The sequence below is a fragment of the Trichechus manatus genome, unplaced genomic scaffold (genome assembly GCF_000243295.1).
Source record: "Trichechus manatus latirostris isolate Lorelei unplaced genomic scaffold, TriManLat1.0 scaffold00101, whole genome shotgun sequence".
Lineage (NCBI taxonomy): Eukaryota > Metazoa > Chordata > Mammalia > Sirenia > Trichechidae > Trichechus > Trichechus manatus.
In genome coordinates, this window is record NW_004444037.1 from 5,615,190 (window position 1) to 5,642,949 (window position 27,760).

The 27,760-nt window shown below is 41.8% G+C and overlaps 1 protein-coding gene across 1 annotated transcript in view; it reads right to left on the reverse strand.

Annotated features, from left to right (window-relative positions):
• Positions 1 to 27,760, reverse strand: part of KIT (KIT proto-oncogene, receptor tyrosine kinase) — a 104,944-nt gene that overhangs the window by 60,170 nt on the left and 17,014 nt on the right. The window contains exon 2 of the mRNA XM_023737337.1: positions 1,072 to 1,341. Coding sequence (XP_023593105.1) covers positions 1,072 to 1,341 — 270 coding nt within the window. The remainder of the gene's footprint in view (positions 1 to 1,071; positions 1,342 to 27,760) is intronic.

Genomic DNA, 27,760 nt, shown 5'->3' on the forward strand with positions numbered 1-27,760 from the left:
GTTCTCTGTCAGTTTTCTCACTCCATTTGGTGCTTGGCTGAGTTCTTTATCTCTTCATTTGATGTTTTAGGGTTTCAGGATTGTTGTATTCTCTGTTCAGCTTAGTTTTTCGGATCTTTGCTGTGAAGGGACGGCATTGTGCTTCTGCCTAGGGTGCCATTTTGCCGGAACCTCCAGCAGCCAAATTCTTCAGGGCAGGTAATCTTATCCAAATGTTATGATGATAAAACTGAAACTCTTGAGGTTGCTCAGTAAATGTCCAATCTAGGATAAATTTACCCAACATTCTTCCATAACACCAATGACTGAGGTTCTACCTCCCACCTGTGTCAATTACAGCACCAGTCTGGTATAAACCCAGGACTAAAATAGGGACTCTATTTCTTCTCCTGTAACTGGGGTATGTCTCTTAAGCTGTCAGTACTTCAGTTTCCACATCAGCCGAAGACACCACCAGATGCCTAGTCTTGTCAAAGATATTAAATGCATGAACACAGAATTCATTATAGGAAAGCAGTATTAAAATACAACTGTTTCTTTTTCTTTGTTTCTAAGAGGTCACAATCTTTGAAATGAATGAACTGACACAAAGAACCTATGAAGGACATGGGATGCTTAGCTGACCAAGCTATTTTTCTGGAATTTACTCCCTAAGAATGGGTCAAATGTTTTCAAGTGTTGGTCTGTTTAGGCCTTTAGAGAATCATTTGGTTCCCTGGGTGTTTTTACTAAATGGGAGTATCTAGTATCTCAAGGCATTAAAATGCAGCTTTCCCAGAGGGCCTAATTTATTCTTAGGGTTTACTCTGAGCACCAGGACAAATGGGCTAAACATATTGTAATCTCATTAGGAACAGTATCACAGCCTTACGGACCTTCAGCTAGGGGTCATACCCAAAGCCACTACATATCAAAGGAAGGAGAAAACAAACAAAGAAAAATTTGTTTCAGGTTTACTAGACCCAACTGGTAATATTTTATCTATGGCTCAGTTATCAATATGTTTCCAAAAATTAAGAACAGGATATTAAGTTCTCTAAAGCACAGCATCAAAGAAAGCCAGGCATTTACCTCTAACAAATACATAAATGGAACTGCTTAAGCCGCCTTCATTGGTGCACGTGTAGTTGCCTGTGTTGGTGGTGACTGCTTTCTCCATGACCCATTCATTGTGTTTATTCTCATTCACTTGACCCAGCATCTCAAAAGTCCACTTGACAAAGCCTGGATCTGTGCATAGCAGCCTAATCTCGTCGCCCACACTGACTATTAACTGTGGTTTTGCTGGATGGATGGATGGTGGAGACAGATTTTCTGGACTCACAGATGGTTGGGAAGAGCCTGCCAAGAAAAATAAAAAATGCGTTGAGTATGATCTTCCTTGGCGAAACAAAACATTTCTTCCAATATTGACGTCCATCTTCTGTGTACTCTACAATAAAAACAGGACAAAGCTGCCCTACTATTTGTGGCTGGAAAGATAGCTTTGTCTAAAGTTTCTGAAACTCATCTAGAAAATTATTACTCTTTTGTAACCCTAAAATAATTCCTAAGGGTCATGTGTGGTGTGTAAGCCAAGACTTGGTGGATGCCATGGCTGTCTCTGGGTTAAACATGCAGCTGGTTCAAAGTTTCCATTCTGAAGATGGGCCATCACCATGGCAGTGACATGCTGAAATCGGGCTGAGAAACAACAGAAACAAAATCTCCCATTAGGAAAAAAAAAAAAAAAAAACTATTGGCCTGTCACTCTTGGAAGAATGTACATGACATAGCTTGTTTTTCTTAAAGCTCTGTGAATCCACTTATTTCTGTATAGTTCTCCTTACATGGCAGTGTTCATAAAAAGGAAAACTAAAAATCTCTGTACAGTAAGGCCTAAGTACAATCCCATTTTAAAGCTCAGACCATGAGATACTTCAAGGCATATGCTGCATTTTAGCCTGATCAGCACAATGCCTAGATAGTTTTCACAGTTCTCCAAGAGGAAGCAAGTTTAAAGATGCCAACTGGAGACTCTGAATACGAAACTTGAACCTTAGAAAATTCATAGCTGCCAATTCATTCATTCATTTATTCAAATACCTGTTTATTAATTAGGATCTGCAAAAGCATCAAGCTAGGTGCTGGAGAAAGTCCATGTAAGTGTGGCACGTGGTCCTTACACACTTTCTAGGGGCTTAAACCACAAACTACCTAAGTGCCAGAATAAGTGAAGCATGGCTACAAGATTTAGATTTAAGTTGAAGAAAAAGTAAGGGGTGAGTGAAAGTAGACAGTCCGAAAAAGCTATATATTGTATGATTCCAACTACATGGCATCCTGGAAAAGGCAAAACCAGAGACAGTGAAAAGATCAGTGGTTTCCAGGGGCTCTAGGGGAGGGGGAGAGGGATAAGTAGGTGGAGCACAGGGCATTTTTAGAGCAGTGAAGCTATTCTGGATGATATGTAATGGTGAAAATGTAAGTAAGCATTTGTCAAAACCCATAGGGCTATCCAACACGAACAGTGAACCCTAATGTGAACTATGGCTTTAGTTAATAGTAGTAATGTATCAGTATTGGTTCATCAATCATTATAAGTGTACCACAGGAATGCAAGATGTTAACAGGAAGATCAATGTGCAGGGGAGGGGGTAAATGGAAACTGCTTTCTGCACAAGTTTTCTGTAAACGTAAACCTGCTCTAAAGAAATAAGGTCCTTTTTTAAAAAAAAAGTAAGGGGTCTTGACAGTATCAGAAGAGGTGAAAGGAGGAGGCAGTATGAAAAAAGAGTTGGCACTGAGGTTGGCACATGAGGCCCATAAAGCTAGACAGAAACCAGGCTGGCTGGAAAATAGGGTTCCTTGTGGAGAACATGAGAGGAAAGACTAAGTAGGATATGTAGGATAGAAGCAGATCATCAAGGTTCCCAAACACCTGGTATAAATACTTGGGATTTATCAGAGACCATGTAGAGTTACTACAGGTTTCCTTTGTTTTTTTTTTCCCCAGCAGAAAAGTGACATGCACAGTGAGATACCAATCAATTAGATTCAAGGAAATCAGTGAAAAGCTCTGGTCTTCATCCAAGCAGAAGTGATGAGAACCTGCAGTAAAGAGTTCTGTGTAAAGAAGAAAAGATGAGCAGCCATCTGTCAGTGCAGGCTTATGTGTTGCTATGATGCTGCACAGGTTTCACTAGAGCTTCTAGACTCAGACAGACTAGGAAGAAAATCCTGGCGATCTACCTCCATAAAAATCAGCCAGTGAAAACCCTACGGATCACAACAAAATGATTCCATTGTGCCAGAGGTCATCGTGAGTCAGGGAAAGACTCCAGGGCCGCTAATAACAGCCACACCCATATAAGATTGGAGAAAAGAACAGGCCTGAGTTCTGAAGAAGGAGTAAGTGCCAGCAAGCCAGGTGAGGCAAGGTGCTGGGAGGAGGGAAACAGCAACGAGTATGTATAAAGGCACCAAAGGGTAAGCCATGTCCAGGAAATTAGCCATGAGCTCAGGATGCATGAGAGTTGGGAGATGAGAAGGGGACAAGATCAGAGACTGGGACAGGTGAGGCACAGATCAGCTCACAGGTGCCATTGATAAGTAAACGGACTTCTCAGCAGAGGATAGCTTGTAACCTGAAACTCATATCAAGAAAGCCAGTGGTATAGGCATAACTGGTGAAGTCAAAAGACAGGATCAGATAATGAAGGGAAAAGGGCTTGTGAAGAAAAGGAGGAAGAGACCAAGCACCAATCTGGGAGAGCAATTGCAGTCAAGAGGGCGGAGAAAGTATCCTGAGAGATGACCAAAGCACCAGCAGAAAGGGGGCGGCTCCAGAGAAGTGGTAAGGTGGAGGGTCAGCAAAAAAGAGAACGACCTTTGACTAGATGGATTGACGCAGTGGCTGCAACAATGGGCTCAAACATAGCAATTGTGAGGATGGCGCAGGACCGGGCAGTGAGTGTTTCGTTCTGTTGTACATACGGTCGCTGAGTCGGAATTAACTCGACGGCACCTAACCACAAAGAGAAGTGGCAAGGAAGGCAACACATTGTAATGTTTTACAGAGAGGGTGGGTGGTTCAGGGGGCAGATGCCTCAGCAAGATCAAAGGGAATACACAAAAGACCCAAAATTTAGTTCGAAAGAGACCGCTGGAAATCCAAGAGTACAATTTCAGTTGAGCAGAAATTTCTGTTTGCTCCAGGGCTAAAGCTTGAAAGTGTAGCCCTCTCCTTGGAGAACTATGGCAGTAAAAGGCAGAAAAATAAAACTGTAACAAAACAGTTTAAAAGTTAAAAGAAAGAAAGCAGGAGTCCCTGGGTGGCAAAAACAGTTAAGTGCTCGACTACTAATGAAAAGATTGGCAATTTGAACCCACCCAGAGGTGCCTCAAAAGAAAGCCCTGGCAATCTTCTTCCAAAAGATCATAGCCTTGAAAACCCCATGGAGCACAGTTCTACTCTGATACACATGGGGCCGCCATGAGTTGGAATCAACTTGATATCAACTGGTTTGGTTTTGGTTTGGTTCACATTCGAAGGTAGAAGGAAGAGGAGTCTGTGGACATACGACCAGTCATATACATGCACAGATAACCAGTCATGTCTCAATTCTAGTTTATTTTCCAGATAAGTATTTCATCCGAATACCTTTCCACTGTGATATCAGTTGTAGCCCTCTGATTTCAAGCAAAGTACACCAAAGATAAAAAACATTCCCAGCAATCTTGATTTGCAGAAGATAACAATGACCTCAGTTACAATCATTAAGTTTTATTAAGCACTAACATGAGAAGTGCTAAATAGAGTGAGACTACACGTGCCCACTAGGCACAGCATCTAAATCGAGCAGCCAGAATATGGAAACGGAGCGGATGGGATTATTTTCACAGTCGTACAAAGCATTAAATAATGAAGATAGTGGCAGCAATAAATGGAGATGCTATTATTTCAATTATTTATGCCCTTTAAAAAAGGAGCAGTTCCAAGTGAATATGTCAGATATTGACAGTAAATTCATTCCAAAATATTTTCTAAAGAATTTATATTGCAATATACTTCAATTAATTCCTTTTTCTCACGAGTGGGTCCTAAGGGCATTTTAAGGGTACAATCCAGTCAAGTAAGTATTGCTGACTTCCCAAGACCCACTAAGCCAATGCAGGCAAGTTCTAGCTGTGTGATTTCAGGCAGGTCACTCAACCGTTCTGTGCCCAAGTTTCCATATTTGGAAAATGAGGATTAAAAATACCCTCCCCATCTCATAGAATTCTTATGAGAATTAAATGAGGTAATAACATGCAAAGAGCTTAAAACAGGACTGGGCAGTTTTTAATAAATGCGAGATATCACAGTGAGGCAGTAAAGCACTGTAGCATGCTAGGTAAGAGCTTGGCTCTTACGTTAAGACTGTCTAGATTTATGCCCTGACTCTGCCACTTACGAAGTATGCAACTCTTGGGCAAGTTACTAATCAACTCTGCCTCAGTTTCCTCATCTGTAAACTAGAGATAGTAACAGCAACTATTCTCATTTCATTAGGCTGTTATGTAGGCACTTAGAACTGTGCTTGAGCACATAAAACCAAAAGCCAGTTGCCATTGAGTTGACTCTGATTCATGGTGACCCCATGTATATCAGAGTAGAACTGTGCTCCATAGGGTTTCCAGTGGCTGTTTGTTTTGGAAGGCCTTTCTTCAGAGGCATCTCTAGAGAGACTCACACTTCCAACCTTTGGTTAGCAGCCATGCATGTTAATCGTTTGTATTATCCAGGGACTCTTGCTTAGGCACATGTTGTTGTTGTTGTTGGCTGCCATTGAGTCAGCCCACAGAAAACACATAATAAATGTTAGATTCAACTACTCTAGAAACAGAACTCTCATCACCCATCCAAAATCGGTCCTGACTTACCTATGTATGTGAAGGCTCTATCATTTCCCAGACAAGATCCTGTCTGACTTCTCCCTCTCCAGAAGCAAATCCTAGCAATCTTTCATTCATCCACCTCCACCACAGCCCTTTATAATAGCCCTTTCCACTCCTCCTGCTCCCCTTACAATCCAGTCGACTTCACCTCACAGGAAAGAGACAGCATCCTCTCCTAAATGATCTCACTGCCACCAGTCTCTGCCAATCCACCCTACCTCATCCTACCTCTGTCAGATCCACCAGCCTCAAACTTCACCTTTTAATTAAATTCCCCTTCCCCAGCCTCAAAAACCGTAATGGTGGCAGCAACTAACACTGACACCACGTACAATTTGAAAGCACTTTCGTGGGGTTAACTTCTAGCTGTTTCCTCTGGATCCAACCTGTCTCTCCAAAAAGACAGACCCTTAAGGCTGGCTGGCTGGCTAAGAATCCCACCCACATTCTTCCTCCCTTGCTACACCCATCTCTCCTTTGTCCACAGGACACCACTACTCCATCAATTCACCTCCTTGTCATCTAGAAAGCCCCGGCTTAAGGCCAGCCTCTTCATGGATGTTGTTCCCTAACCACTCCAGGTCACAACGACCTATGAACTTACTGTTCTCAGTAAGTTCCTCTGATATGTTCCGCATATCACCCATTTGGCTTGTACTGAGGCTTACCAGTGGTCTATGTCTGCATCTTACCTACTCCAAGGTCTTACATCCCTTAGAGTAAGCATTCTAAATTATACTTTTTTCCCTAGAATAGTTATAAAAAGCATTCCCTTCAATATCCCTGAACAAAAAAAGATGGAAGGAAAGACAGACTCCTAATCTCCCAACTCTTGTAACAGACATCAACAGTCCACTGAGCTGTCCCCAAAAGATAACAGATGTCAATTCTACTGCACCATCAAGAAATGAGTGACTTAAGTCATTAATTGTAACTGCAATGCTGTTGTTGTTAACTGTTGTCGATTCTGACTCATGGAGGCCCCATGGGTGCAGAGTAGAACTGCTCCATAGGGTTTTCAAGGCTGTGATCTTTCAGAAGCAGATCGCCAGGTCTTACTTCCAAGGTGTCTCTAGGTGGGTTTGAACCACCAACCTTTCAGTTAACAGTCCAGCGCTTAACCATTTGTACCACCCAGGGATTTCTATGGATATCTCTAAAAAGAATGCCTCCATATCTGAGATCATTACCTTATGCTTTATTTCTGGAGTTTTAGAATAATTACCACCAGAAGCATTCAGGGTTCTGTTTTCAAAATAAATCATTTCTAAGTTCAACACCCAAATTGTAACTATAAACTGGAAATAGATGTTACATTAGGGTGACACGGTAGGTAATGTTTATTCTCTTTTTTCCAAACTGTCTTGAATGTTGTTATAATATTCTCACAATAAAAAAAGAGTAGAGATTCATGTTAAAAGTTATATAACTCAAAAAGGCATTCCAACTGAGCTTTGAAATAGTTCTGAAATTATACATCTTGAAGTGTGTCTGATACATAGCAAGCTCTCCACAAATGTCTGTTGAGTTATGTTTTATCTACATCAGGACTCTTTTTTTGCATAAGCAAATGTACTTCCCTAATTATCTTTGGCTAAGGCTAATATTAAGAGTTATTTTCTGTTCCCTGAACACATGTTAACTAATGAACCCCAAAAAATGATAGATGGCAGAACTCAACACTCTGGGGACCAACGACTAAATGAACAATGTCTCTGGGCTAGGAACTCCAGGAACAATTCAACAAATGCTTCTCCCAGGCACCCTACTAGGTGCTGAACCCAGAAGACAGTCCTTGTTCTCAAAGAACGTAAGTAAGGAAGGGGGCGTTTATGGACAGTCAGCAATGCAAGATTTTAACAACAGTTCAAGACAAAAGAAATGCCAACATATCCTCACAGTTTATAACCTCTTCAGGTACATGCTTTGGGTACTCCCTTTACCAGTGCAAAAAAAAAAATTCTTCAAGGCCCAGCTGAATTCTAGAACTTTCTTAGCTACCCAGACTCTTTATCTGAGCCCTTCAACATTTGTTTTTAATCGTACCGTTAAAAAAATAGTATTGTCATTATTTATCCCACACAGTTGTCCTTAAGGACAACTTCCTTTCATCTTTCATACTTTGTTGTTAGTTGCTGTCAAGTCAGTTGACTCATGTGACCTTATGTATAACAGAAGGAAACATTGCCCAGTTCTGTGTCATCTTCTTGATCACTGGTATCTGAGTCCATTGTACACTAGAAGTTCTTTATACCCTCTAGGAATAACGACTTAGAAGTTCTCCATTTCCTTTAAACCACACTGACCACTGCCCAAGGCAATTTGAATGCTCAAGGCCATTAGGCTCTTCTCTAGTGTATCTTTGTTCACCATCTGAGTCATTTGATTTTATTCCCAAATCTGTTTATGGAAGTTGTACTTGACATTGTATTATGTATAAATTAATGACATGTTATGAAAACTAATGAAATATGAGTATGTGATGGTGGTAGGGGAAGAGCTTTTGATTCTATGATAACCAAGAAAGACCTCATAAGAGTGGCTCAACTAAAATAAGACTGCTATTGAGTTAAATGTGGGAGAAACATTAGTACAACTTGGGAGAGGGCCTCCAATTCACAAAAACTTAGGAAGATTGTGCATTCAAGATTGTTTCACAAATTCTACACTTAAAACTGGAGTTAGAAATTTTGGGTGTGGTATATGACAAGGATTTGACAGCTCAAAACACCGCTCAGAATTCTAATCAATCAACCAAAACTCAGTGAAAAGACTTTGGCCTGCCATCGAAAAATAGGCAACTGTCTTTCTTTTTTTAAGTGCAAATAAAATTTTCAAGGTTGTTATGTTGTTGTTAATTGCCGCGGAGTCAAGTTCTGACTCATGGCGACCCCATGTGTGCTGAGAACTGCTCTATAGGGTTTCAAGGCTGTGACCATTCAGAAGCAGATCACCAGATCTGTCTTCTGACGTGCCTCTGGGTGGGTTTGAACAACGAACCTTTTGTGAGCAGTCAAGTGCTTAATTCTTTGCACCACCCAAGGACCCAATGTTCAAGGTATACCTGTGTTTTTTTATGATCTGTCAATTAACAGATTAATTCAGATTGAACTTCTACTGTACAAGGTTCTCAATAATCTGTAATAACAATCTGGAATACGTAAGTAGGAACAATTTACACTTTCCCAATCCCAACCCTCGAGAAAGATACCATGCGTGGTAAAGTAGAGGGTCAACGAAAAAGAGGAAGACCCTCTATGAGATGGATTGACACAGTGGCTGCAACAATGGGCTCAAGCATAACAACTATTGTGAGGGAGGATGCAGCAAAACAGGGCAGCATTTCGTTCTGTTATACACAGGGTTGCTATGAATTGGATCCAACTCCATGGCACCTAACAACAACAATGACAAATCCCCAATCACCTTCAATAGTGGTTGGGCCATGCCAACCATTACGGCAATCTACTGTCTCAATGGTCTTCCTAAGGTCTTTACACCCTTCACAAATGTCTAAACCTGCAAAGACTGGATTTATACATAGCTGTGGTTGAAAGTAAGGAAGTCATTTCAAAACCTTTTCTCCTATGGACACAAATATAAGGAACCAGGCAAAATAATGGCGGAGAAGAAAACCCACGTAGAGAGGCCTATTCTAGTTTTGGAGAAGTAGAGCAGGAAGAGCTGTGACAAAGGACAAAGCCTCTACATGGTAGTTCAACTACTCTTTGGTTCTCATACTCTTTAACCACAACTGGTAATAAAAAGCTAATGATATGTATATCATACTGGTTCTGACATACTTTATATCCCCATAGGAATCAGCTGGATGAAAACCAAGATGGAAAGATCCTAGTAATTGCCCACAACACCCATGAGGCTTTAAAAACAAGTAGATGATAACTGGAAATAGAATAAGACTTAGGGAGGGGGAGTATGGGCTCAGTGAAAACCACACAAGTGCTCAAAAATGCTCTTCCCCAATGGCATTGAGACTATAAATCAACTCTTGATCACCCACACTAACTAAAGGAAGCCACTCCATGGAGGATCCCAGAACTGTCCACATTCTACTGTGGTAAGGCCGTTCCACTGTAAGCCATTGTAAAGTCTTTCATTTCATTACACATCTACTGCATAATTATTACTACAGTAGTGAACTACATGCTGATGGGGAACTTACAGTCTTGTATAGCAGACACTCAATGCAAATAAAATAAAAATATTTAGAGGTGATAAACATGCCACAGGACCCAAAGGAAGCAGCGATTATTCTGCCTAGAAAGACCATGAAAGAGCCCAGGAGGAGGAGGCACGACAGCTGAGCCAGGAAGACTTTGTATGTGTTTGTATGTGAGTTTGTGTTTGGACGCGCATTTAAGGAAGGGAGACATAGGCAAAGTTCTCAAAGTGTGAAGGTGTAATCAGGAAAGGTTATCCTATGAAGGAAATCTTCCCTTCCTCAACTGTGAGCTCGCAGAATCCAAAGCAAGGCCCGTGTCTATCTCTACAGCCTCAATGTCTAAGAGTTCCAGGCATACAAAAAGTGCTCTGTAAGTGCAGAGTGAAAGAATGACTAAAACAAAATCGGCTGCCGCCAAGTCGATTCCAACTTGTGGTGACCCCAAGTGTGTCAGATAGAACTATGCTCCACAGGGTTTTCAAGCGTTGATTTTTCAGAAGTAGATGGTCAGGCCTTTCTTCCAAGGTACCTCTGAGATGACTCAAACCTCCACCCTTTCGGTTATCAACTGAGGGCTTAATCATGTGTCACCCCAGGGTCTCCAAAGGAATGACTAGAGAATAAAACAAAACAGAAAAAAAACGCTGCCATGGAATTGATTCTGACTCATAGCGACCCTATAGGACAGAGTAGAACTGCCCCATAAGGTTTCCAAGGAGCGGCTGATGGATTCAAGCTGACCACCTTTTGGTTAGCAGTCAAGCTCTTAACCACTGCAGAACCAGCATTACAGGATAGGAAATGTTAAAGTGCAGAATAGGAGAAAAATGGTTAGATAACTCAGGACATTATTTTGCAATGCTTGCATCCTTTCTTGATGGTCAATTTCACTGACAAATCTTTTTAAAGACGCTTTGATAATACTTCCAGAGTCCCTGAGTTGTGCAATTACGCTCTCAGCTGCTAATCGAAAGGTTATAAGTTCTCAAGTCCACCCAGAGGTACCTCAGAAGAAAAAGCCTGGTGATCTACTTCTGAAAGATCATAGCCATTGAAACCCTATGGAGCACAGTTCTACTCTGAAACACATGGGGCCACCATGAGTCAGAATCAACTTGTCAATTGGTTTGGTTTTTTTTTTAATATTACGTATTGTAAAGTAGAAGATGAAATTCAAATATGTTTTTCAGGGGGAAAACACATGAGCTATCAAAGAAACTGAGCTATCTTACAACTGTTGTTGTTACTGCTGGGTGCCCTTGAGTTGATTTTTGACTCATAGAGACCCCATGTGACATGACAGAACTGCCCCATAGGGTTTTCTAGGCTGTAATCTTTAAAATGTAAAAAGCAAAGATGTCAATTTGAAAACTAAGTTGCGCCTGACCCAAGTCATGGTATTTTCAATCACCTCATATGCATGAGAAAGCTGGACAATAAATAAGGAAGACTGAAGAAGAATTGATGCCTCCAAATGATGGTGTTGGTGAAGAATATTGAATATACCATGGACTGCCAAAAGAACGAACAATCTGTCTTAGAAGAAATACAGCCACAATTGCTCCCTGGAAGCTAGGATGGTGAAACTTTGTCTCATGTACTTTGGACATGTTATCAAGAGGGACCAGTCCCTGGAGAAGGACATCATGCTTGGTAAAGTAGAGGGTCATCGAAAAAGAGGAAGACCCTCGATGAGATGGATTGACACAGAGGCTCCAACAATGGGCTCGAGCATAACAAGGATTGTGAGGATGGCACAGGACTGGGCAGCGTTTCATTCTTTTGTATATAGGGTTGCTATGAGTTGGAACCAACTCAACGGCACCTAACAACAACAATCTTTACAGGAGCACATCGCCAGGTCTTTCTCCCAGGAAGCCACTGGGTGGGTTGGCACTGTCAACCTTTGGGTTAGCAGCTGAGTACTTAATCATTGGCCACTAGGGCTCCTTATCTTACAACTATATGCTCCCAAACACTCCACCCAGAATCCTAATACCCCCAACCATTAAAAGCACCTCTGTGGACAAGTGTGATAAGACCTGCCCTAAACGGATCACACAAGGATTCAAAACTCTGCTTTCTATAAAAGGATTTTCTGGGTAAGACAGAGTTCAGATATACTCTTAACCCTGACAATACAGAGACTAAAGTACTTATCTAGGTAGAAGTCATCAGTAAAATCTATGGGTTTATGGTTGTTGTGTATCATGGAGTCAATTCTGACTCATAGTGACCATACAGCACAGAGTAAAACTGCCCCGTAGGGTTTCCTAGGAACCGTGGTGGTGCAGTGGTTAAAGCCTTCTGCTGTTAACCGAAAGGTCGGCGGTTCAAACTCACCAGCCGCTCTGTGAGAGAAAGATGTGGCAATCTGCTTCTGTAAAGATTTACAGCCTTAGAAACCCTATGGGGCAGTTCCACCCTGTCCTATAGGATCACTATGAGTCAGAATTGTCTCGGCGGCAACCAATTTGGTTAGGTTTCACAATCTTTACGGGAGCAGATCGCCAAGTCTTTTCTCCTGCAGTGTTCAGACTGGTTAGCAGCCCAGTGCTTAACCACTGTACCACCAGGGCTTGTTCACTCAAGTTTAGACATGAGGTAAATAATAAGTAACTGTGAGGCTGACATGATCGCCTTATTGTCTTTAACTGCAATACTCCTATGTTGGAGTCTGAAAAAATTCCGTGGTACAATGTAAACTTCTGTGTAGCTTTTAAAAATAAAAAAATTTCTATCTGCATCCTAGGGGTCGGCATTACATTAGGTACAGGATATTTAGCAATTATACAAAATCTGTTTTAATATTTAAGACACTTTAACGTTTCAAGCAATAGCAATATACCATTGCAAAATGACCAGCCATTTGAAAGTCTGAAGCCACAAAATAACAAAAAACTCATTGAAGCTCCCTTAATAAAAGCAGCTCCTTAAATATATTTAAATGTTGTCTAAAGATTGTGAATTGATTGACAACAGAGAACTGCAGGGCAGAAAAATAAAACTGGGAGTGTTAGTGATCAGTGGCAAAGATGGATCCCCGATAAAACAGGGACAACAGAAAAGCAGTCCTTCATTGATGAAATGGTAATTGAGCCCCCACCCTTTGTCATGGGTAGGGCTGTGGATGAGGAATACAAAGAGGACTAAGAGCCCCTCCCCTGAAAAAGCTGGGGGGCAGGGTGTGGGAAGGGGATAGACTCACACAGATAATTACCACACAAAGAAGCCAGTGTAGGCAAAACCACAGGGCAGGGTATTATCAGAACTGAGCCAGGAAACAAGGGGGTGGACAAAGGTGGAGGAGTCGGAAAAGGATTCCTCGATGGTGGTTCAGCGGTAGAATCCTTGCCTCGCATGTGGCAGACCCGAGCTCGACTCCTGGTCAACACACCTCATGCACAGACACCACCCATCTGTCCGTGGAGGCTTGTGTGTTGCTATGATGCCAGACAGGTTTCAGGGAGCTTCTAGCCTAAGATGAACTAGGAAGAAAGGCCTGGAGATATACTTCTAAAATACCAGCCAATGAAAACCCCATGGATCACAATGGATCACAACTGATCACGTGGATGGCACAGCACAGGACAAGTCAGGGGTCTGCTCAAAGACGGCTAACAACCACCGAAAAAGAAAAAAGAAACAGTTCCGCCAAGTTGATTCCAACTCATGGTGACCCTATATGCTTCAGAGTAGATCTGTGCTCCATAGGGTTTTCATAACTGGGACCTTTTGGAAGCAGATTGCCAGGCCTTGCTTCCAAGGCTCCTCTGAGTTCTAACTATCAACCTTCAGCTAGTAGCCGAGGGCTTAACTGTCTGTGTCACCCAGGGACTCCTAACAACAGAGCTCAAAACAAAGAATGCATGTGGATGACCAGGCTGAGGGGTAGAAGAGGAGAAAGGCCTATTAGAGGAGGAGACAGCAAGAGCAAACGCCACAGAAGCAATAACTATTCAAGTGTGCACTTAGCTGAGGAATCACAAGTCATTCAGAAGCACTGTAGCATCAATGTGTGAGAGGCCAGACAGGAACTGAGGGCAGGACCCCAGCTGGGCCTCCTTTGTCTGGGTGAAGGGGTGAGCCTGCCCTGAAGGGCATCCCTGAGGGGTTCTAAAATGGCCAGTGTGGGACACAGTGTGATATGTGCTTTAAGGGACCTTCTGGGAACAGTGGCGCTGAGGGGAACAGAACTAGAGCTGAGGTCAGTTAGGGGACAGCTAGTCATCCAGACAAGATGGTGAGAGCATAAACCAGGGAGGGTGGGGGCCCAGAGGAGAGATGGGTTATTTCCTGGGTGAGTAAGCAGCCTTGGGATGGGCTGGAAGTGGGCAGTGAAGAAGCGAGAAGAATAAGACATCCATGTTTCTGGCTTAGAGGACAAGGAGATGGGGTGCCAACAGACTGGGAAAAATTGAGCAGAAGTGGAAAAATGGATTTACAGTCATTTGGACCAGCAGGTGGCAGCTGGAATGCCCTGGAAATTGGAGAGGTCAGGGTGAGACATAAACTGGAGTCTTAGGAACACACAGGGGTGGTAACCAGGAGTGTCCATGAAATCACCCAGGGAGGGAGTGGAGAGTACAAAGAATAGAGGGGACCAAGAAGGACATGACAAGACCCAAAGTGTCTAAAGTAGGACAGAGATGACAGTTATTTGACCGGTAAAGGAGAACCAGAAACTTCGAGACTAGACAGAGCAGAGGGCCTTCTAGATGGACAATAGAATCTCCAAGGACATGGCAGCAGTTGGGGTGCAGAAGAATAGAGAACCAGTCCCAAAGTCTCCAATGAACAGGACTGGTCAGTGACAGTGAGAAGGGATGAAGAACCATATAGCTCCTATCACTGATTTGCAGAGGCCCACTGCACACCTATTAAACCAGAATCTCTAGGTGTGGGGCACGGACATCTGTGTGGTAGTAGTGGGATGTGGGTGAAGAGGAGCCTTAACCTGCATGTGCTGTTGGGGGAGCAGCAATTCCAGGGCCAGTTGGTGTCCCTCGGGGGAGGTGGAGAGAGGATTCTTGGAGTCATTGAGTATGCGGGGAGAGGACTGATGGTAGAATGAACACACAGGGTGCTCCCCAAAGGGTGCAGAATAAAGAGTTGGGGGGTTGCGTTTCCAGATGAGAACATTAAGAGAAAAAAGAAATTAGGGGAGAGGGTACCTAAGCAAAGATGCCCGGGGCTCACCTGACGTCAGGGCCTGATGAATGTACCCATAAGATGCAAGAGTCCCATTCTGAGCCTGAGGTCACCAAAGGCAGGGTGAAAGAAAACTATTTCTAAACTGTCCTTTCTTTGGGCCCACTCTTGAGGAAAACATCTGTGGCACAAAGGAGGAAAAGTGGTTCAGAAGGCTCCCTGGTGCTAGAAGGGATGTCCCACCACAAATGGGGGTGCTCTTCGCCGGGGAGGCAGAAGCAGGCTGCAGCACCCTACCTACCTCCCTACCCGCTCACCTTTCTGTGGGCTTTCAGCTCGGGTGGATTCACCTGTGGTTTGGGCACTTCCTGCCTCTGCTACAGAGAGCAGTTTCCTCCTGAGGGCCAAGTCAGCCCCTCTATTTTCTGCCTTAACCACATGAACAAACCCAGTCCTTATAAATCACCTGGGTCAAGCATACCTTTCCTGTAGCGTTTGCATTTTCTGCATTTCTAGCTGTTATTTTTGTGATCCCTGGGCAAATCATGCAGACCTTATTCTCTGCTATTAAGCATTTCCCCACTCAACACTGCCCAACTGGAAGCTTCATTGTAGTTGAACCCTCAAAACATTCCTTCTACTGGTTCTCGATTCACAAGCGTGCCATCTGGTGGCAAGAGGAGAAGCCCTCAGGCTGCTTTTTGAAAAGCACATCCAAGATCAAGGAGATGTTAAATGTTCTGTGTGCGTCTAAGGAATCATACTAAGAGAATCTGGCAGCAGAGGATTCAAGTTTCCAGTGAATGCCATTCAAAGATATGACATCTGTCAAAGCTTTCTCCTCAGACTGGCCAAGAGAGGCAAAATTATTAAATTTTTGCTAAGATATTTAATATCTGTACATTTCAGACAAAATGCATAACTGCATACTTTTGCTCTCAAACCGTGAGAAGATGTGAAGGAAAAAATGTACTGGTGGAGACATCTAGAAGGTCTGCATCTGAGATCTCTGGTAAGTCATTTAGGTTCTCTAGGCCTCAGTTTCCTCATCTGAAAAAAAGGGGGAAAGGTAGTCTAAAGCAACCAATAACTCTAAAATTCTAGGATCTATAATCTAGGATTACAAGATAAAAATACATATAAACAGCTGTCATTGAGTCGATTCCAACTTATGGCAACCCCATGTGTATCAGAGTAGAAGTGTGCTCCACAGGGTTTTCAATAGCTGATTTTTCAGAAGTCGATCACCAGGCCTTTCTTCTGAAGCACCTCTGGGTGAACTCAAACCTTCCTTTTGATTAGCAGCTGAGTTTGTTAACTGTTTGCACCACTCAGGACTCCAACAAGATAAAGAAATTCCCTTATAAAGATCCATTGTTTAGGACATAGAAAACACTCAAATGTTTGCGGCAAGAATGAATAGCTTTGATTCTCTTAAGGTACAAATAATATACTTGATCATCTACTTTGTTTTTAAATTACTATTTGAACACAGAATAAGGGTCTAAGTCAGGAGTCTGAATTCTGGATTTATCTCTTAATCAAGTTAACAATAACTGTGAGGATACACGTATCATTCAAAACCGACTCTTCTCAATTTATTATTTTGCAACATTTCTCCTAGATGCACATAAATTAGCAGCAGCAAAAGCTTTCACAGGACAATTAATATTTTCCCTACTCGCTCCTCCTAAGAAAAACACAACCCAGTGTTTGAGGAAGCAGGACTTCCCCTTTTGATCTCAGACAAAGATATATATGGTGAGGAAGCCTTTCTCAGCCACTATAAAGTCGTTCTTTGGGGAGTCAGATAAGGTCTGGATTTGACAAGCACAACGTATTAGGATCCATCTCTGCAAGCAGAAAGGAGGAACTTTCTCATTTCCAGTGGGTTTTTCCCAATGGCCCAGCACAGATCCTGCTGTAAATATGTAGATTTCCGTGTTTTGATTTCTGGAAAGCACTTATTGAAGTGGAACCAGATAAGAAGCAGTAGGATTCCACTACAATAAACACCAGAAGAAGGCCCTCACCATCAGTGAAGTGTGGCGGGAGGGGAGCTCTTGATTTCTTTCAACATTAACTTCCTTAATCTAAAAAACAACTGAAGAGCAAGGTAAAAAGAACAGGTCAAGAAAAGCAATAGCAAAGGTCAGCTGCTCTGGCCAAGCAGGTAGAAGTCCAGCTTTACCTCTGAGGCCGACCAAGCACAAAGGAAAAGCCCTGTGTGAGCTTGTCTCGCCTCCAAGCAGATCCTGGCTGACCGCTCCAGAAACAAATGGGTGTAGCCAGATCCTCGAAAGATCTTGCGACAGGACCTGTGCAATGTAAGCTGCATTCACGTTAAGTGTTGTCCTAGACAAGTGTGGCAGAGTGTGGGTGAGTATGGGTATAGAGCGCTCCAATACTAACTGATCACCATACCATGTTCTCCAGAATTTTACAAAATACCAATTTCCACAGCTTCAGAAGGGGAAATGAGGTTGTAATGGCAACAGTGAAAACTTTAAGAGAAATAAAAAAGTGCTGGACACCAGAAGCACCAGTTCTAATTCTACAGTCTATTATCATTCCAGTTGTCATCAAGCCAATTCAGATTCACGGCAAGCCCATGTGTGTCAGAACAGAGCTGTGCTCCAAAGGGATTTCAATGGCTGATTTTTTAGAAATAGATCACCAGACCTTTCTTCCAAGGCACCTCTCGGTGGACTCAAACCTCCACATCAAATGAAACATTAACAAAGTGAGAACAGGCTGGTTAACATTTACATATATATGTATGTGTATGTATGATTATACACACACACACACACACACACACACACACACACATATATATATATATATATAGAGAGAGAGAGAGAGAGAGAGCGCCCTAGTGGCGCAGTGGTTAAAGCAATCAAGTGCTAACCTAACCGAAAGGTCGGTAGTTTGAAACTAGCAGTAACTCTGCAGGAGAAAAGATGTGGCAGTCTGCTTCCCTAGAGATTTACAGCCTTGGAAACCCTGTGGGGTAGCTATGAGTCAGAATCTGACATACATATATATACACACACACACACACACACACATATATGTATCTCAAATGGCAACTGAGGTATTTTTTTAAATCCCGTATCCAACTGTGATCTGCGTTTCGGAAAGGTCTCTCTGATTTTCTAGCTCTGAAAAACGCTAGGAATTATTCTTGACATAAATAGATATTTAAGATAATTTTCACCATAACAGGCAAATCCATACACCTTACTACTGAATACACTCCAAGTCCTACTTTTAATGGGCCTGTCAGATAAGGGAAATTGCACCTTCCCCTCCATCCCACACAGTGGGCAGACAGGATAGTTTTTCCTTCTGTTTCCACTTTCAAAATGTCGTTGTATAGCCATGGGGCTGGTTTATACCTCAGAAAGTAAAAACAGAAGTATTAAAAATAAAAAAAAGGCATTTTGTGTGAGGCAGTTGCAGGAGAAAAGATTACTGGCATTGATAACTGTCTTGCAGACAGACTTGAATTCGCAGGGGCAAAACAGTTTACCTTAAGTTCTGGATAACAAGCTGAGGCAAATCCTCTTTTTCCACTTTTTCTAGAATAGGTTAAAACATTCAGGGAGGCCCTTTTTACTTGCCTTTGTGCTGCTTTCCGTTTTCTAGGTGCTAAAAAAAATGTTGCCGTCAAGTACACTCATGGCAATCCCATGCGCATAAGAGTAGAACTGTGCTCCATAGGGTTCTCAATGGCTGGTTTTTCAGAAGTAGATTGCCAGGTTTTTCTTCTGAGGTGCCTCTGGGTGGACTCAAACCTCCCACCTTTAACTGCTTGCACTCCCAGGGACTCCCTTGCAGGTGGTAGAGAGGGCCATTTTTCAGGACTGCAATTTTAGGGTCTGAGTTCAATTTAAAGGATTCAGGCTGAGGGTACAAGTGAGAAGCTCAGTGTCCCTCCTTGGGTCCAAGGCCCTCAGCCATAGGTGAAAGGGGGAAAGAAGGCACTTGGGCGGAGGGTAGAGGAAAGAATTCACAGTGGGTGGCCACAATGTTCCCATATAGTGCAAGGCTGGGTCTCCTTCAAATGGGCCTTGGTGGGGGAGGGCAGAAAAAGGGATGGCATGATGTTAGCAACTTACTCTCAAATGGTTCAGAAAAAAAGTAAGATGTATACATAGAAACAGATGATAAAGCAAATGTGGCAAAATGAATCTAGGTGAAGGCACACTGGAGCTCTCTGTACTATTCTTATAACTTCTCTGCAAATTTGAAATTATTTCCAAAAAAAAAGAAGTTTTAAAAAAGAGAATCAGCTTTGTAACTTTATTCAGCTATATTTTAAAATCTAGAAGTAAGATCAGATACTAGGTGAGTGAGGCAACAATATATGAGAAAGGGAGTGAGCTTTGGAGCCAGGCAAGCATGGACTCCAATCCAAGCTGTGTGAGACTCTGGGGAAGTTACTTTACCTCTCCAAGCCTCAGCATTAACATTGATAAATTGGGGGTAAAATATTTCAGGATTCTTACATTAGCACTAAATCCTATATGCACCTTATAGTCAACAGATGGTCTTGTTATTACTACTACTCATGTAAGTACCGTACATCACAGCTGCAAAGGAGGATAAGGAAGTGAGACAATCTAAAGCACCAGAGAAAGTTAACAGCCCACACTGGGATCCAGGATCGGGGTGGGGGGTGTGGAATGAACTAAAGTTATCATACAAAACGGCATCTGATAATAATAAATATATAAAGGATGTCGGCAGCAAAACACAAAATTATAGTCCTTTGTGCTATCAATACTTCTAGCTCACTCAGCAGATGGTACCTATTTTGACCAAAACCAAAACCAAACCAGCTGTCACGGAGTTGATTCCGATTCATGGAAACCCCATGTGTGCAGAATAGAATTGCTCCACAGAGTTTTCTTGGTTGTTCTGTTTTGCTTTTTTTAAATTGTGCTTTGGGTGAAAGTTTACAGAGCAAATTGGTTTCTCATTCAAAAATTTATATACAAACTGTCTTGTGACATTGGTTGCAATTCCTGCCTGAAATGTGTCAGCACTCTCCCCCTTTCCACCCTGGGTTCCCCGTTTCCATTTGTCCAGTTTTCCTTCCCTTCCTGCCTTCTCCTCTTTGCTTTTGGACAGGTGTTGCCTATTTGGTCTCAACTACTTGATAGACCTAAGAAGCACGTTCCTCTCGTGTTATTATTGTTTGTTTTATAGGCCTGTCTGATCTTTGGCTGAAAGGTGGGCTTCGGGAGTGGCTTCAGTTCTGAGTTAGAAGGGTGTCCGAGGTTGGCTGTAATCTTCACGGAAACAGATTTCCAGGACTTTTCTTCCGTGGCACCACTGTGTAAGTTCAAACCACCAACCTTTAAGTTAGTGGTCATGCACAAACCATTTGTGTCATGAAGGAGGGACCTACCTATTCTGACAGCAAGAGAAATTGTGTTTATGACGTTATGACTTTTGTTCCAAAACGTACTGTTTTGTTATACTTACTTAATCAAACAGGAGTTTACAGAATAGATATGAAAGTACATTGAACCCCAAATGAAAAAAAAAGACAATCAACTAATTTACAAATACTCAAGAGGCTGCCAAGTTCCCCTATGAAAAATAAGATTCCCGTATGCATGCCAGCATCTTAACCCTCTATGTCTGGAAACCTCTCTTTAAAAAAAATTTGAGCCCTCAACCTCAATACATGTATTTTTATAGATCACACACTTGTATTCTACTGCTAATCTTTATATTAAATATCAGCAAGGCTTAGTTTGTTATATTAGACACACACTCCCACCTTGGAGACACTGCCTCTGAGAAACAACTGCTAAGCCTTCTCCTTCTAGAATAGGAATGAAAACACCCAAGCTTTATCCAGGCCAAGATAAATTGATTAAAATAAGGCAAAGGAGTACATCTCTGTTCTTCTGTTGAATGGATCTGGAAAAGGGTGGGAAGAAATAGGGCACCCAAACATCAACTTCAGTGAGCAAAAAAGGCAACTCTTCTCAGAAGCCCTGAGGGGACAGGGAACACCAGTCATTTGCATGAAAACTTCTCAGGCACCAGTTATTACGTGTGTTACAACTCCACGTATTATGAAAGTTTCTAAAATCAGAGAATGTTCTGTCCTTTCCCATATCCTTGAAAGTCTCCAAGATCAGAAGATGTTCTGTCCTTTCCCATATGCTTGGAATGCTAATTAATACTCAAGAACTTCTCTCAAGTGTCCCACAGGCCAGACCAAAAATTAGAATGAAGTTATGAGATCCCGCTGTCCCCACACAAGCAACCCGCCTGTCCAGTGGTAGGATTAGATGTTGGTGACAAAGGCTCCCATCAACCTTCATCAAACTCTGTTATCAAAATAGGATACATTAACCAGCCAACATAACCTAAGAATGGGGATTGTCCCACTATTCACTCATCCAAAAATATTTCTTGAATGTTTGCTGGGCCCTTGGGGAGCAGAGAGCAAGACAAAGTTTCCCTCCCCCTCCTGGAGTTTCTATTTAGCTCCAGGTCAAACAATAAACCAAGAATTATACAATTACATAATTACAATGTGATGAGTGTGAAGTACACTGTAGGGGTGAGAGCTGACTTCACCTACCCTGGGAGGTCAAAAAGGATTCCAAAGGAAACATGTAAACTGGGATTTGAGGTGCAGGAGGAGGCCAGGGGAGTCCCTGGGTGGTGCAACCTCAGTAGCTAACCAAAAGGTTGGAGATTCAAGTCCACCCAGAGCTGCCTCAGAAGAAGGCCTGGTGATCTACTTCGAAAAACACAGCCATTGAAAACCCTATGGAGCACAGTTCTACTCTGATACACGTGGGGTTGCCATGAGTCACAGTCACCTCAACAGCAACTGGTTAGATTTGGTTTTTTAGGAGGCCAGGGAGAAGGGTGGTGCTCCTGGCAGTGGGCAGAGGGCGACTCCTGCAAAGACCCCCCGTGGGAAGGAGCAGAGCACCTTTAAGGAGTGAAGGAAACAAAGACACCTTATGCACTGGGTGCAAAGGGTGAGTGGGTGCTGTGAGCAAAAGAGAGATTAAAAGAAACACTGGAGGCCTTGAGAGAGATCTATGTGATAAACTTTATTCTAGAAGCACTGGAAAGTCTGAAGGGTTTTTATTCAGGGAAGTATACAATCACACATGTACTTTTAAAATACCATGTCTGGAGAGGCCTTCACTTCCCCTCTGCCCCTGGGCCCGTGCATGTTTTCTGAGCTTCCAAACACCCTTTGCAACCTCTACCGAAGCTCCGTCCCACAGTACTGCAATTGTCTGTTTTCCTGTCTGGAGTAACCGAAACTCACATCTATCTTTCTTAGTCCGACAGAAGGAGAACTGAGAATCGCACCCTCCCTCGTCTGACATGAGGAGAATTCAAGAGGCCACAAAAGCTTTAACTTTTTAACTATCACAGCCCCAGGCGGTGATAAGCCCAGTAATTTTCACATTCTAGGCCAATGGTTCTCGAACTTTGGCCTGCATCAGAATCACCTGGGGTGCTTGTTTCAACACAGCTTGCTGGGGCTAGCTCCCAGAGTTTCAGATTCAGTAGGTCTGGGGTGGGGCCAGAGAGTTTGTATTTCTAACAGGTTCCAGGTAATGTTCCTGCTGCTAGTCCAGGACCAGAATCAAAGCCAAACCAATTGCCCTTGAGTCCGTTCAGACTCATAGCAACCCCATGTGTTGCAGAGTAGAACTGTGCTCCATAGGATTTTCAAGGCTGTGACCTTTCGGAACAGATAACCAGGCCTTTCTTCCAAGGCGCCTCTGGGTGGGTTTGAACCACCAAACTCTCAGCTTGTCACCTAGCACTTAACCATTCGTGCCACCCAGGGACTTCGTAATCCAGAACCACTCTTAGAGAGAATCAGGTAGTCCCCTCTTGCATCTGCCAGAAGAAACCCAGAGCTTTAATGCAGCAAAAATTTTACCAGTGTCTCTATCTTGGAACTGAAAGCAAACCTGCAAAAACAGATTTTCTTGAATGAGCAAATCTGCCTGGCTTTTACACCTAGAAGTCAGCCTAGCACTGGGTCCCCCTGACAAGCTTTGGCAGCCAGTCGGGTACAGATTTCACGAATCCTCAAGTTTTAAAAGTGGGAAATGTTGCAGAATTCACCAGTCACAGTTACAGGACTCCAGAATAGTGACACTGGGTGGCAAAGACAACTTCTGCAGCACATCACAACTCAATCTGGTGCATTATGTGTGAAAGCCTGGAGCCCTATCTACAACCCATGCCTAATTCAGTGGGGGCCTCCGAGCTTCCGTCTGAGGTGGGTAAGAAACAGGGCATATAGCACAGGCTTCTCCTTAGTCTGGAAGTGTTCTTGCATGCAGCCCTATCAAATACCAGACATTTCTTGGTGAGTCGTCAGATACCATTCACCCATTTTATAAATTGCTAATCAGATAATTGCTGTAATAGTTAATTCTGCAGCCATTCTACATTTGAATAAACAAAATAGAAAATAATTAGACCAAAACAATCACACTGGTTTAAAAGCACACTAATGGACAATATGAGTTTATTCAAATTTCATTCAACATTCTTCAGAACACTCGGTCAATTTGCTTAATGAGTGATCACATTTCCCTTAATTTTTCTTGGGTGACATTCACTTAGAGCAAAACATTGAGCCTGCTTCCCATTTGCAAAAAAATTCTTAATGACAAGCCTGCGTTTGAAATGATTCCTTCTCAATCTCTTTGTGGAAAACAGAGGAAATGTCTGAAAACGATCTTGCTCTGTTTTCCAGAATAAAAGAAAAAAGTTTCCAAGATGTCCATTGAGAAAGTTTTACTTCTTCCTTATATGGCTTTAGAATAATGGCCATCCCCAAAAGAAGGAGAAAAAAAGAGGCCAATTCTAAACTTGTAACCTTTTAGCATGTAATTTAAATCAATGGCCAACTGGAGTAAACTCAAGTTGGAGGAAGGAAATTTGGTATTTTTGGAAATCTAGATTAATATTATGTCAAGCCCTGGCAGCATTTTTATCAAATGACTATAATTAGAGATAGCAAATTTTTCACTGGGAAAAAAATCTGAGAGAGAAAAATGCATCTAATTAAGTAATGATGTTATCTTTATTAGACAATATTAAAAGTATAAATGTGGTTTAATGCTTTTAAAACTATAAAATAGTATTATCTTCTCCAGAACCCAAGGAAGATTACACCAAACAAATAATGGCAAAAGTGTGTCACTTTTTATAAATTTTCCTTAGAAACAAAAGCTCAGAAATGAGCTTTCTGGTACTCAGATGATTTTCAACCACTACATTTTGTCATGAACAACAGGTTAGAAAGCTAATGACAGGTAGGCCATAAAGTGTCCCGTTCCAAATGAACCAGTTTTCAGATAGTTACAACCACTAACTTTTCTATCTGTAACACATTTTTAATAACTTAGTTTGGAAGACAATTATTTTTAAAGGTAGCCACCATCAGTGATTTAATGTTTCAAGACTCTGCTACTCCAGATTTGGGAGCTCCAAAACAAACGAACAAAAAAAAACACCAAACCCATTGCGCTGAGTTGATTCCGACTCATAGCCACCCTATAGGACAGAGTAGAACTGCCTCGTAGGCTTTCCAAGGAGCACCTAGTGGATTTGAACTGCCAACCTTTTGGTTAGCAGCCAAGCTCTTCACTACTGAGCTACCCGGGCTCCAAGGTTACCAAATTTTAAGTTAAAAAGTCAATGTAACCGGAGTGTTATTACTTACAGGGCACTGAGTTTCTGTTTAGAGGGATGAACCATTTGAAGATGAATAGTGGTGATGGTTGTGCAATGTGGAGAATGTAATTAATGTCACTGAATCATATACTCAAAAATGGTAAAAATGGTAAATGTTGTTACAGATATTTTACCACAATTTAAAAATAAATATAGATTCTGAGATGGCAGTAGCTGCAGTGGAGGCAGTATAATTATTGAGTATCCCCAACACAGTCCTCCCCAACCATAAAAACAGGAAAACAGAACCAAATACCCACAAACAGCATCTACAATAAAACTAGGTGACAAGGTATCCCCATGAACTCTACATACAAGCAGGTGAGGACAAACCACCAACAGGTACAAGAATTGCCATCAGGTACTTTCTGGGAAGCTCAGGGGCATTCTGAGAACAGCCATAGAAACAGAGAGAGGATTTTTTTACAGGTTCCAACGTTGCAGGTTAGTACAGATGGATTATGACCGGTGTATGTCTAAGATGCTGAAATGGTCTAAGGTGTGGGAGGTCTGATCCCTATGAACTAACAAACCAGGACAAAGCCCCACACTGAGGAGTAACTGCTGGGGATGGAATCTAAAATGATCAAAGTAGGGACAATTGGGGCAAAGGGAAGGTCTGGATGGTGGGGATGTTGGGGAAACAAAAAAAGTAAGACCTTAGAATGTAAGAAAATAGAGTCCATACTTTTTTAGCACTTCATAAAAACAACATAAGAGAGTACCCTAGTGCTGTGAAGCTATACTGGTCATCCTAAAAGTATTGGAAAAATTCACAGTGAACAACAGAAAAGAAATTCCAGTTGAATTCCAAATGTTACTGTAAGAAGGAAAAAACAAGGGACAGAATGTCATCCCTAGTATAGACAATAAGACCATGCCAGAAAGATACAAAGCAAAAGAAAACTATAACCTAATATTTCAAAATAGCCTAAGAGAAATTAAGGAAATGAAAGAAGCTATAAAAGAACAGCATAAATCAGAATTTTTAAAACTCAGAAATGAACTGTCTGGAGAAAATGAAGATTTGAAAAATAGAATTTAGAGAATTAGGAAAGGAATTAGAAATAAAAGAAAAAATCATTTCAGAAATGAAGGGTAATTAGAAGGAATGCAAGAATAAATAAACAGTGCCTTACAAGAACTAGAAAATGGAAAGAAGGAAAATTTTAAAAATCAAACTATGAGGGGATTAAAAGTATGAGATAAGGTAATAGATAAAAAAGATGGGCAAAGCAGATCTAATATACACATAATAGGAGTTCCTGAAGCCAAGGAAGAATAGAACAAATAGTAAAAACCACTTCAAGAAAACTTGGCTGGAATTAAAAAAAAAAACTGAAATTATATGTAAGCAGCATGTAGTGTTCCTGGAAAAGTCATCTCAAAGCAATCAACGTATAAAACTATTGGACTTCAAAGAAACAAAAAGGTGAGAAAAAAAATTCCTTTGGGTATCTCTGGGAAAAAGACCAAATCAAATGTGGGGGAAAGAAAGTCAGACTGTCATCAGACTTTGACAACACTTTATACCAAAAGATAATACAGTAAAATACTAAAGATACCCAAGCAGAGAAAAAAATGGGTCAAGATTTTGTATCAGCCAATCTGATCTTCAAGTGTAAAGGCCACAGACAAACTGTTGTGAACATATAATTCAGGAAATACTTTCTAAGAAGGCTTACTGAGGCAGCTACTAGAGAATAAGCTTCAGAAAACTAAGAAAGCAGGAAAGACATGATATAAGGGCTGGTGGCAAACATTAAATATATATATATTTACCTGTAAAACCAAAACTTAATAACAGTAACAAAGGACATAGTATAGTGTGTGATTGCTGTACACTCTGACAAAGTAGTTTTAGTACCAAAACAAAAACCAAACCCATTGCCATCAAGTCAATTCCAACTCATAGTGACCCTATAGGACAGAATAGAACTGACCCATAAGGTTTCCAAGGAGCAGCTGGTGGATTTGAACTATTGATTTTTTGTTTAGCAGACAAACGCTTAACCACTGTGTCACTGAGGCCCTGGTTTGAGTACAGTCATCAGAAAAATGGGGGGTGCAATATATGAAAAGTAGAATATGCTTGCTGATTGCCTTATAGATACTGTTGTTGTTGTTGTTAGGTGCCATCGAGTCGATTCCAACTCATAGCGACCCTACGTACAGCAGAACGAAACACTGCCTGGTCCTGCGCCATCCTCACAATCGTTGTTCTGTTTGAACCCATTGTTGTAGTCACTATATCAATCCATCTCATTGAGGGTCTTCCTCTTTTTCACTGACCCTTTACCTTACCAAACATGATGTCCTTCTCCAGGGTCTGGTTCCCTCCAGATAATGTCCAAAGTATGTGTGATGAAGTCTCGCCATCCTCACTTCTAAGAAGCATTCTGGCTGTACTTCTTACAAGACAGATTTGTTCATTCTTTTGGCAGTCCATGGTATATTCAATATTCTTCGCCATCTCCATAATTCAAAGGCATCGATTCTTCTTCAGTCCTCCCTATTCATTGCCCAGGTTTTGCATGCATATGAGGCAGCTGGAAACACCATGGCTTAAGTCAGGTGCACCTTAGTCTTCAAGGTGACATCTTCGCTTTTTAACACTTTAAAGAGCTCTTTTGCAGCAGATTTGCCCAATGCAATGAATCTTTTGATTTCTTGACTGCTGCTTCCATGGGTGTTGATTGTGGATCCAAGTAAAATGAAATCCTTGACAACTTCAGTCTTTTCTCTGTT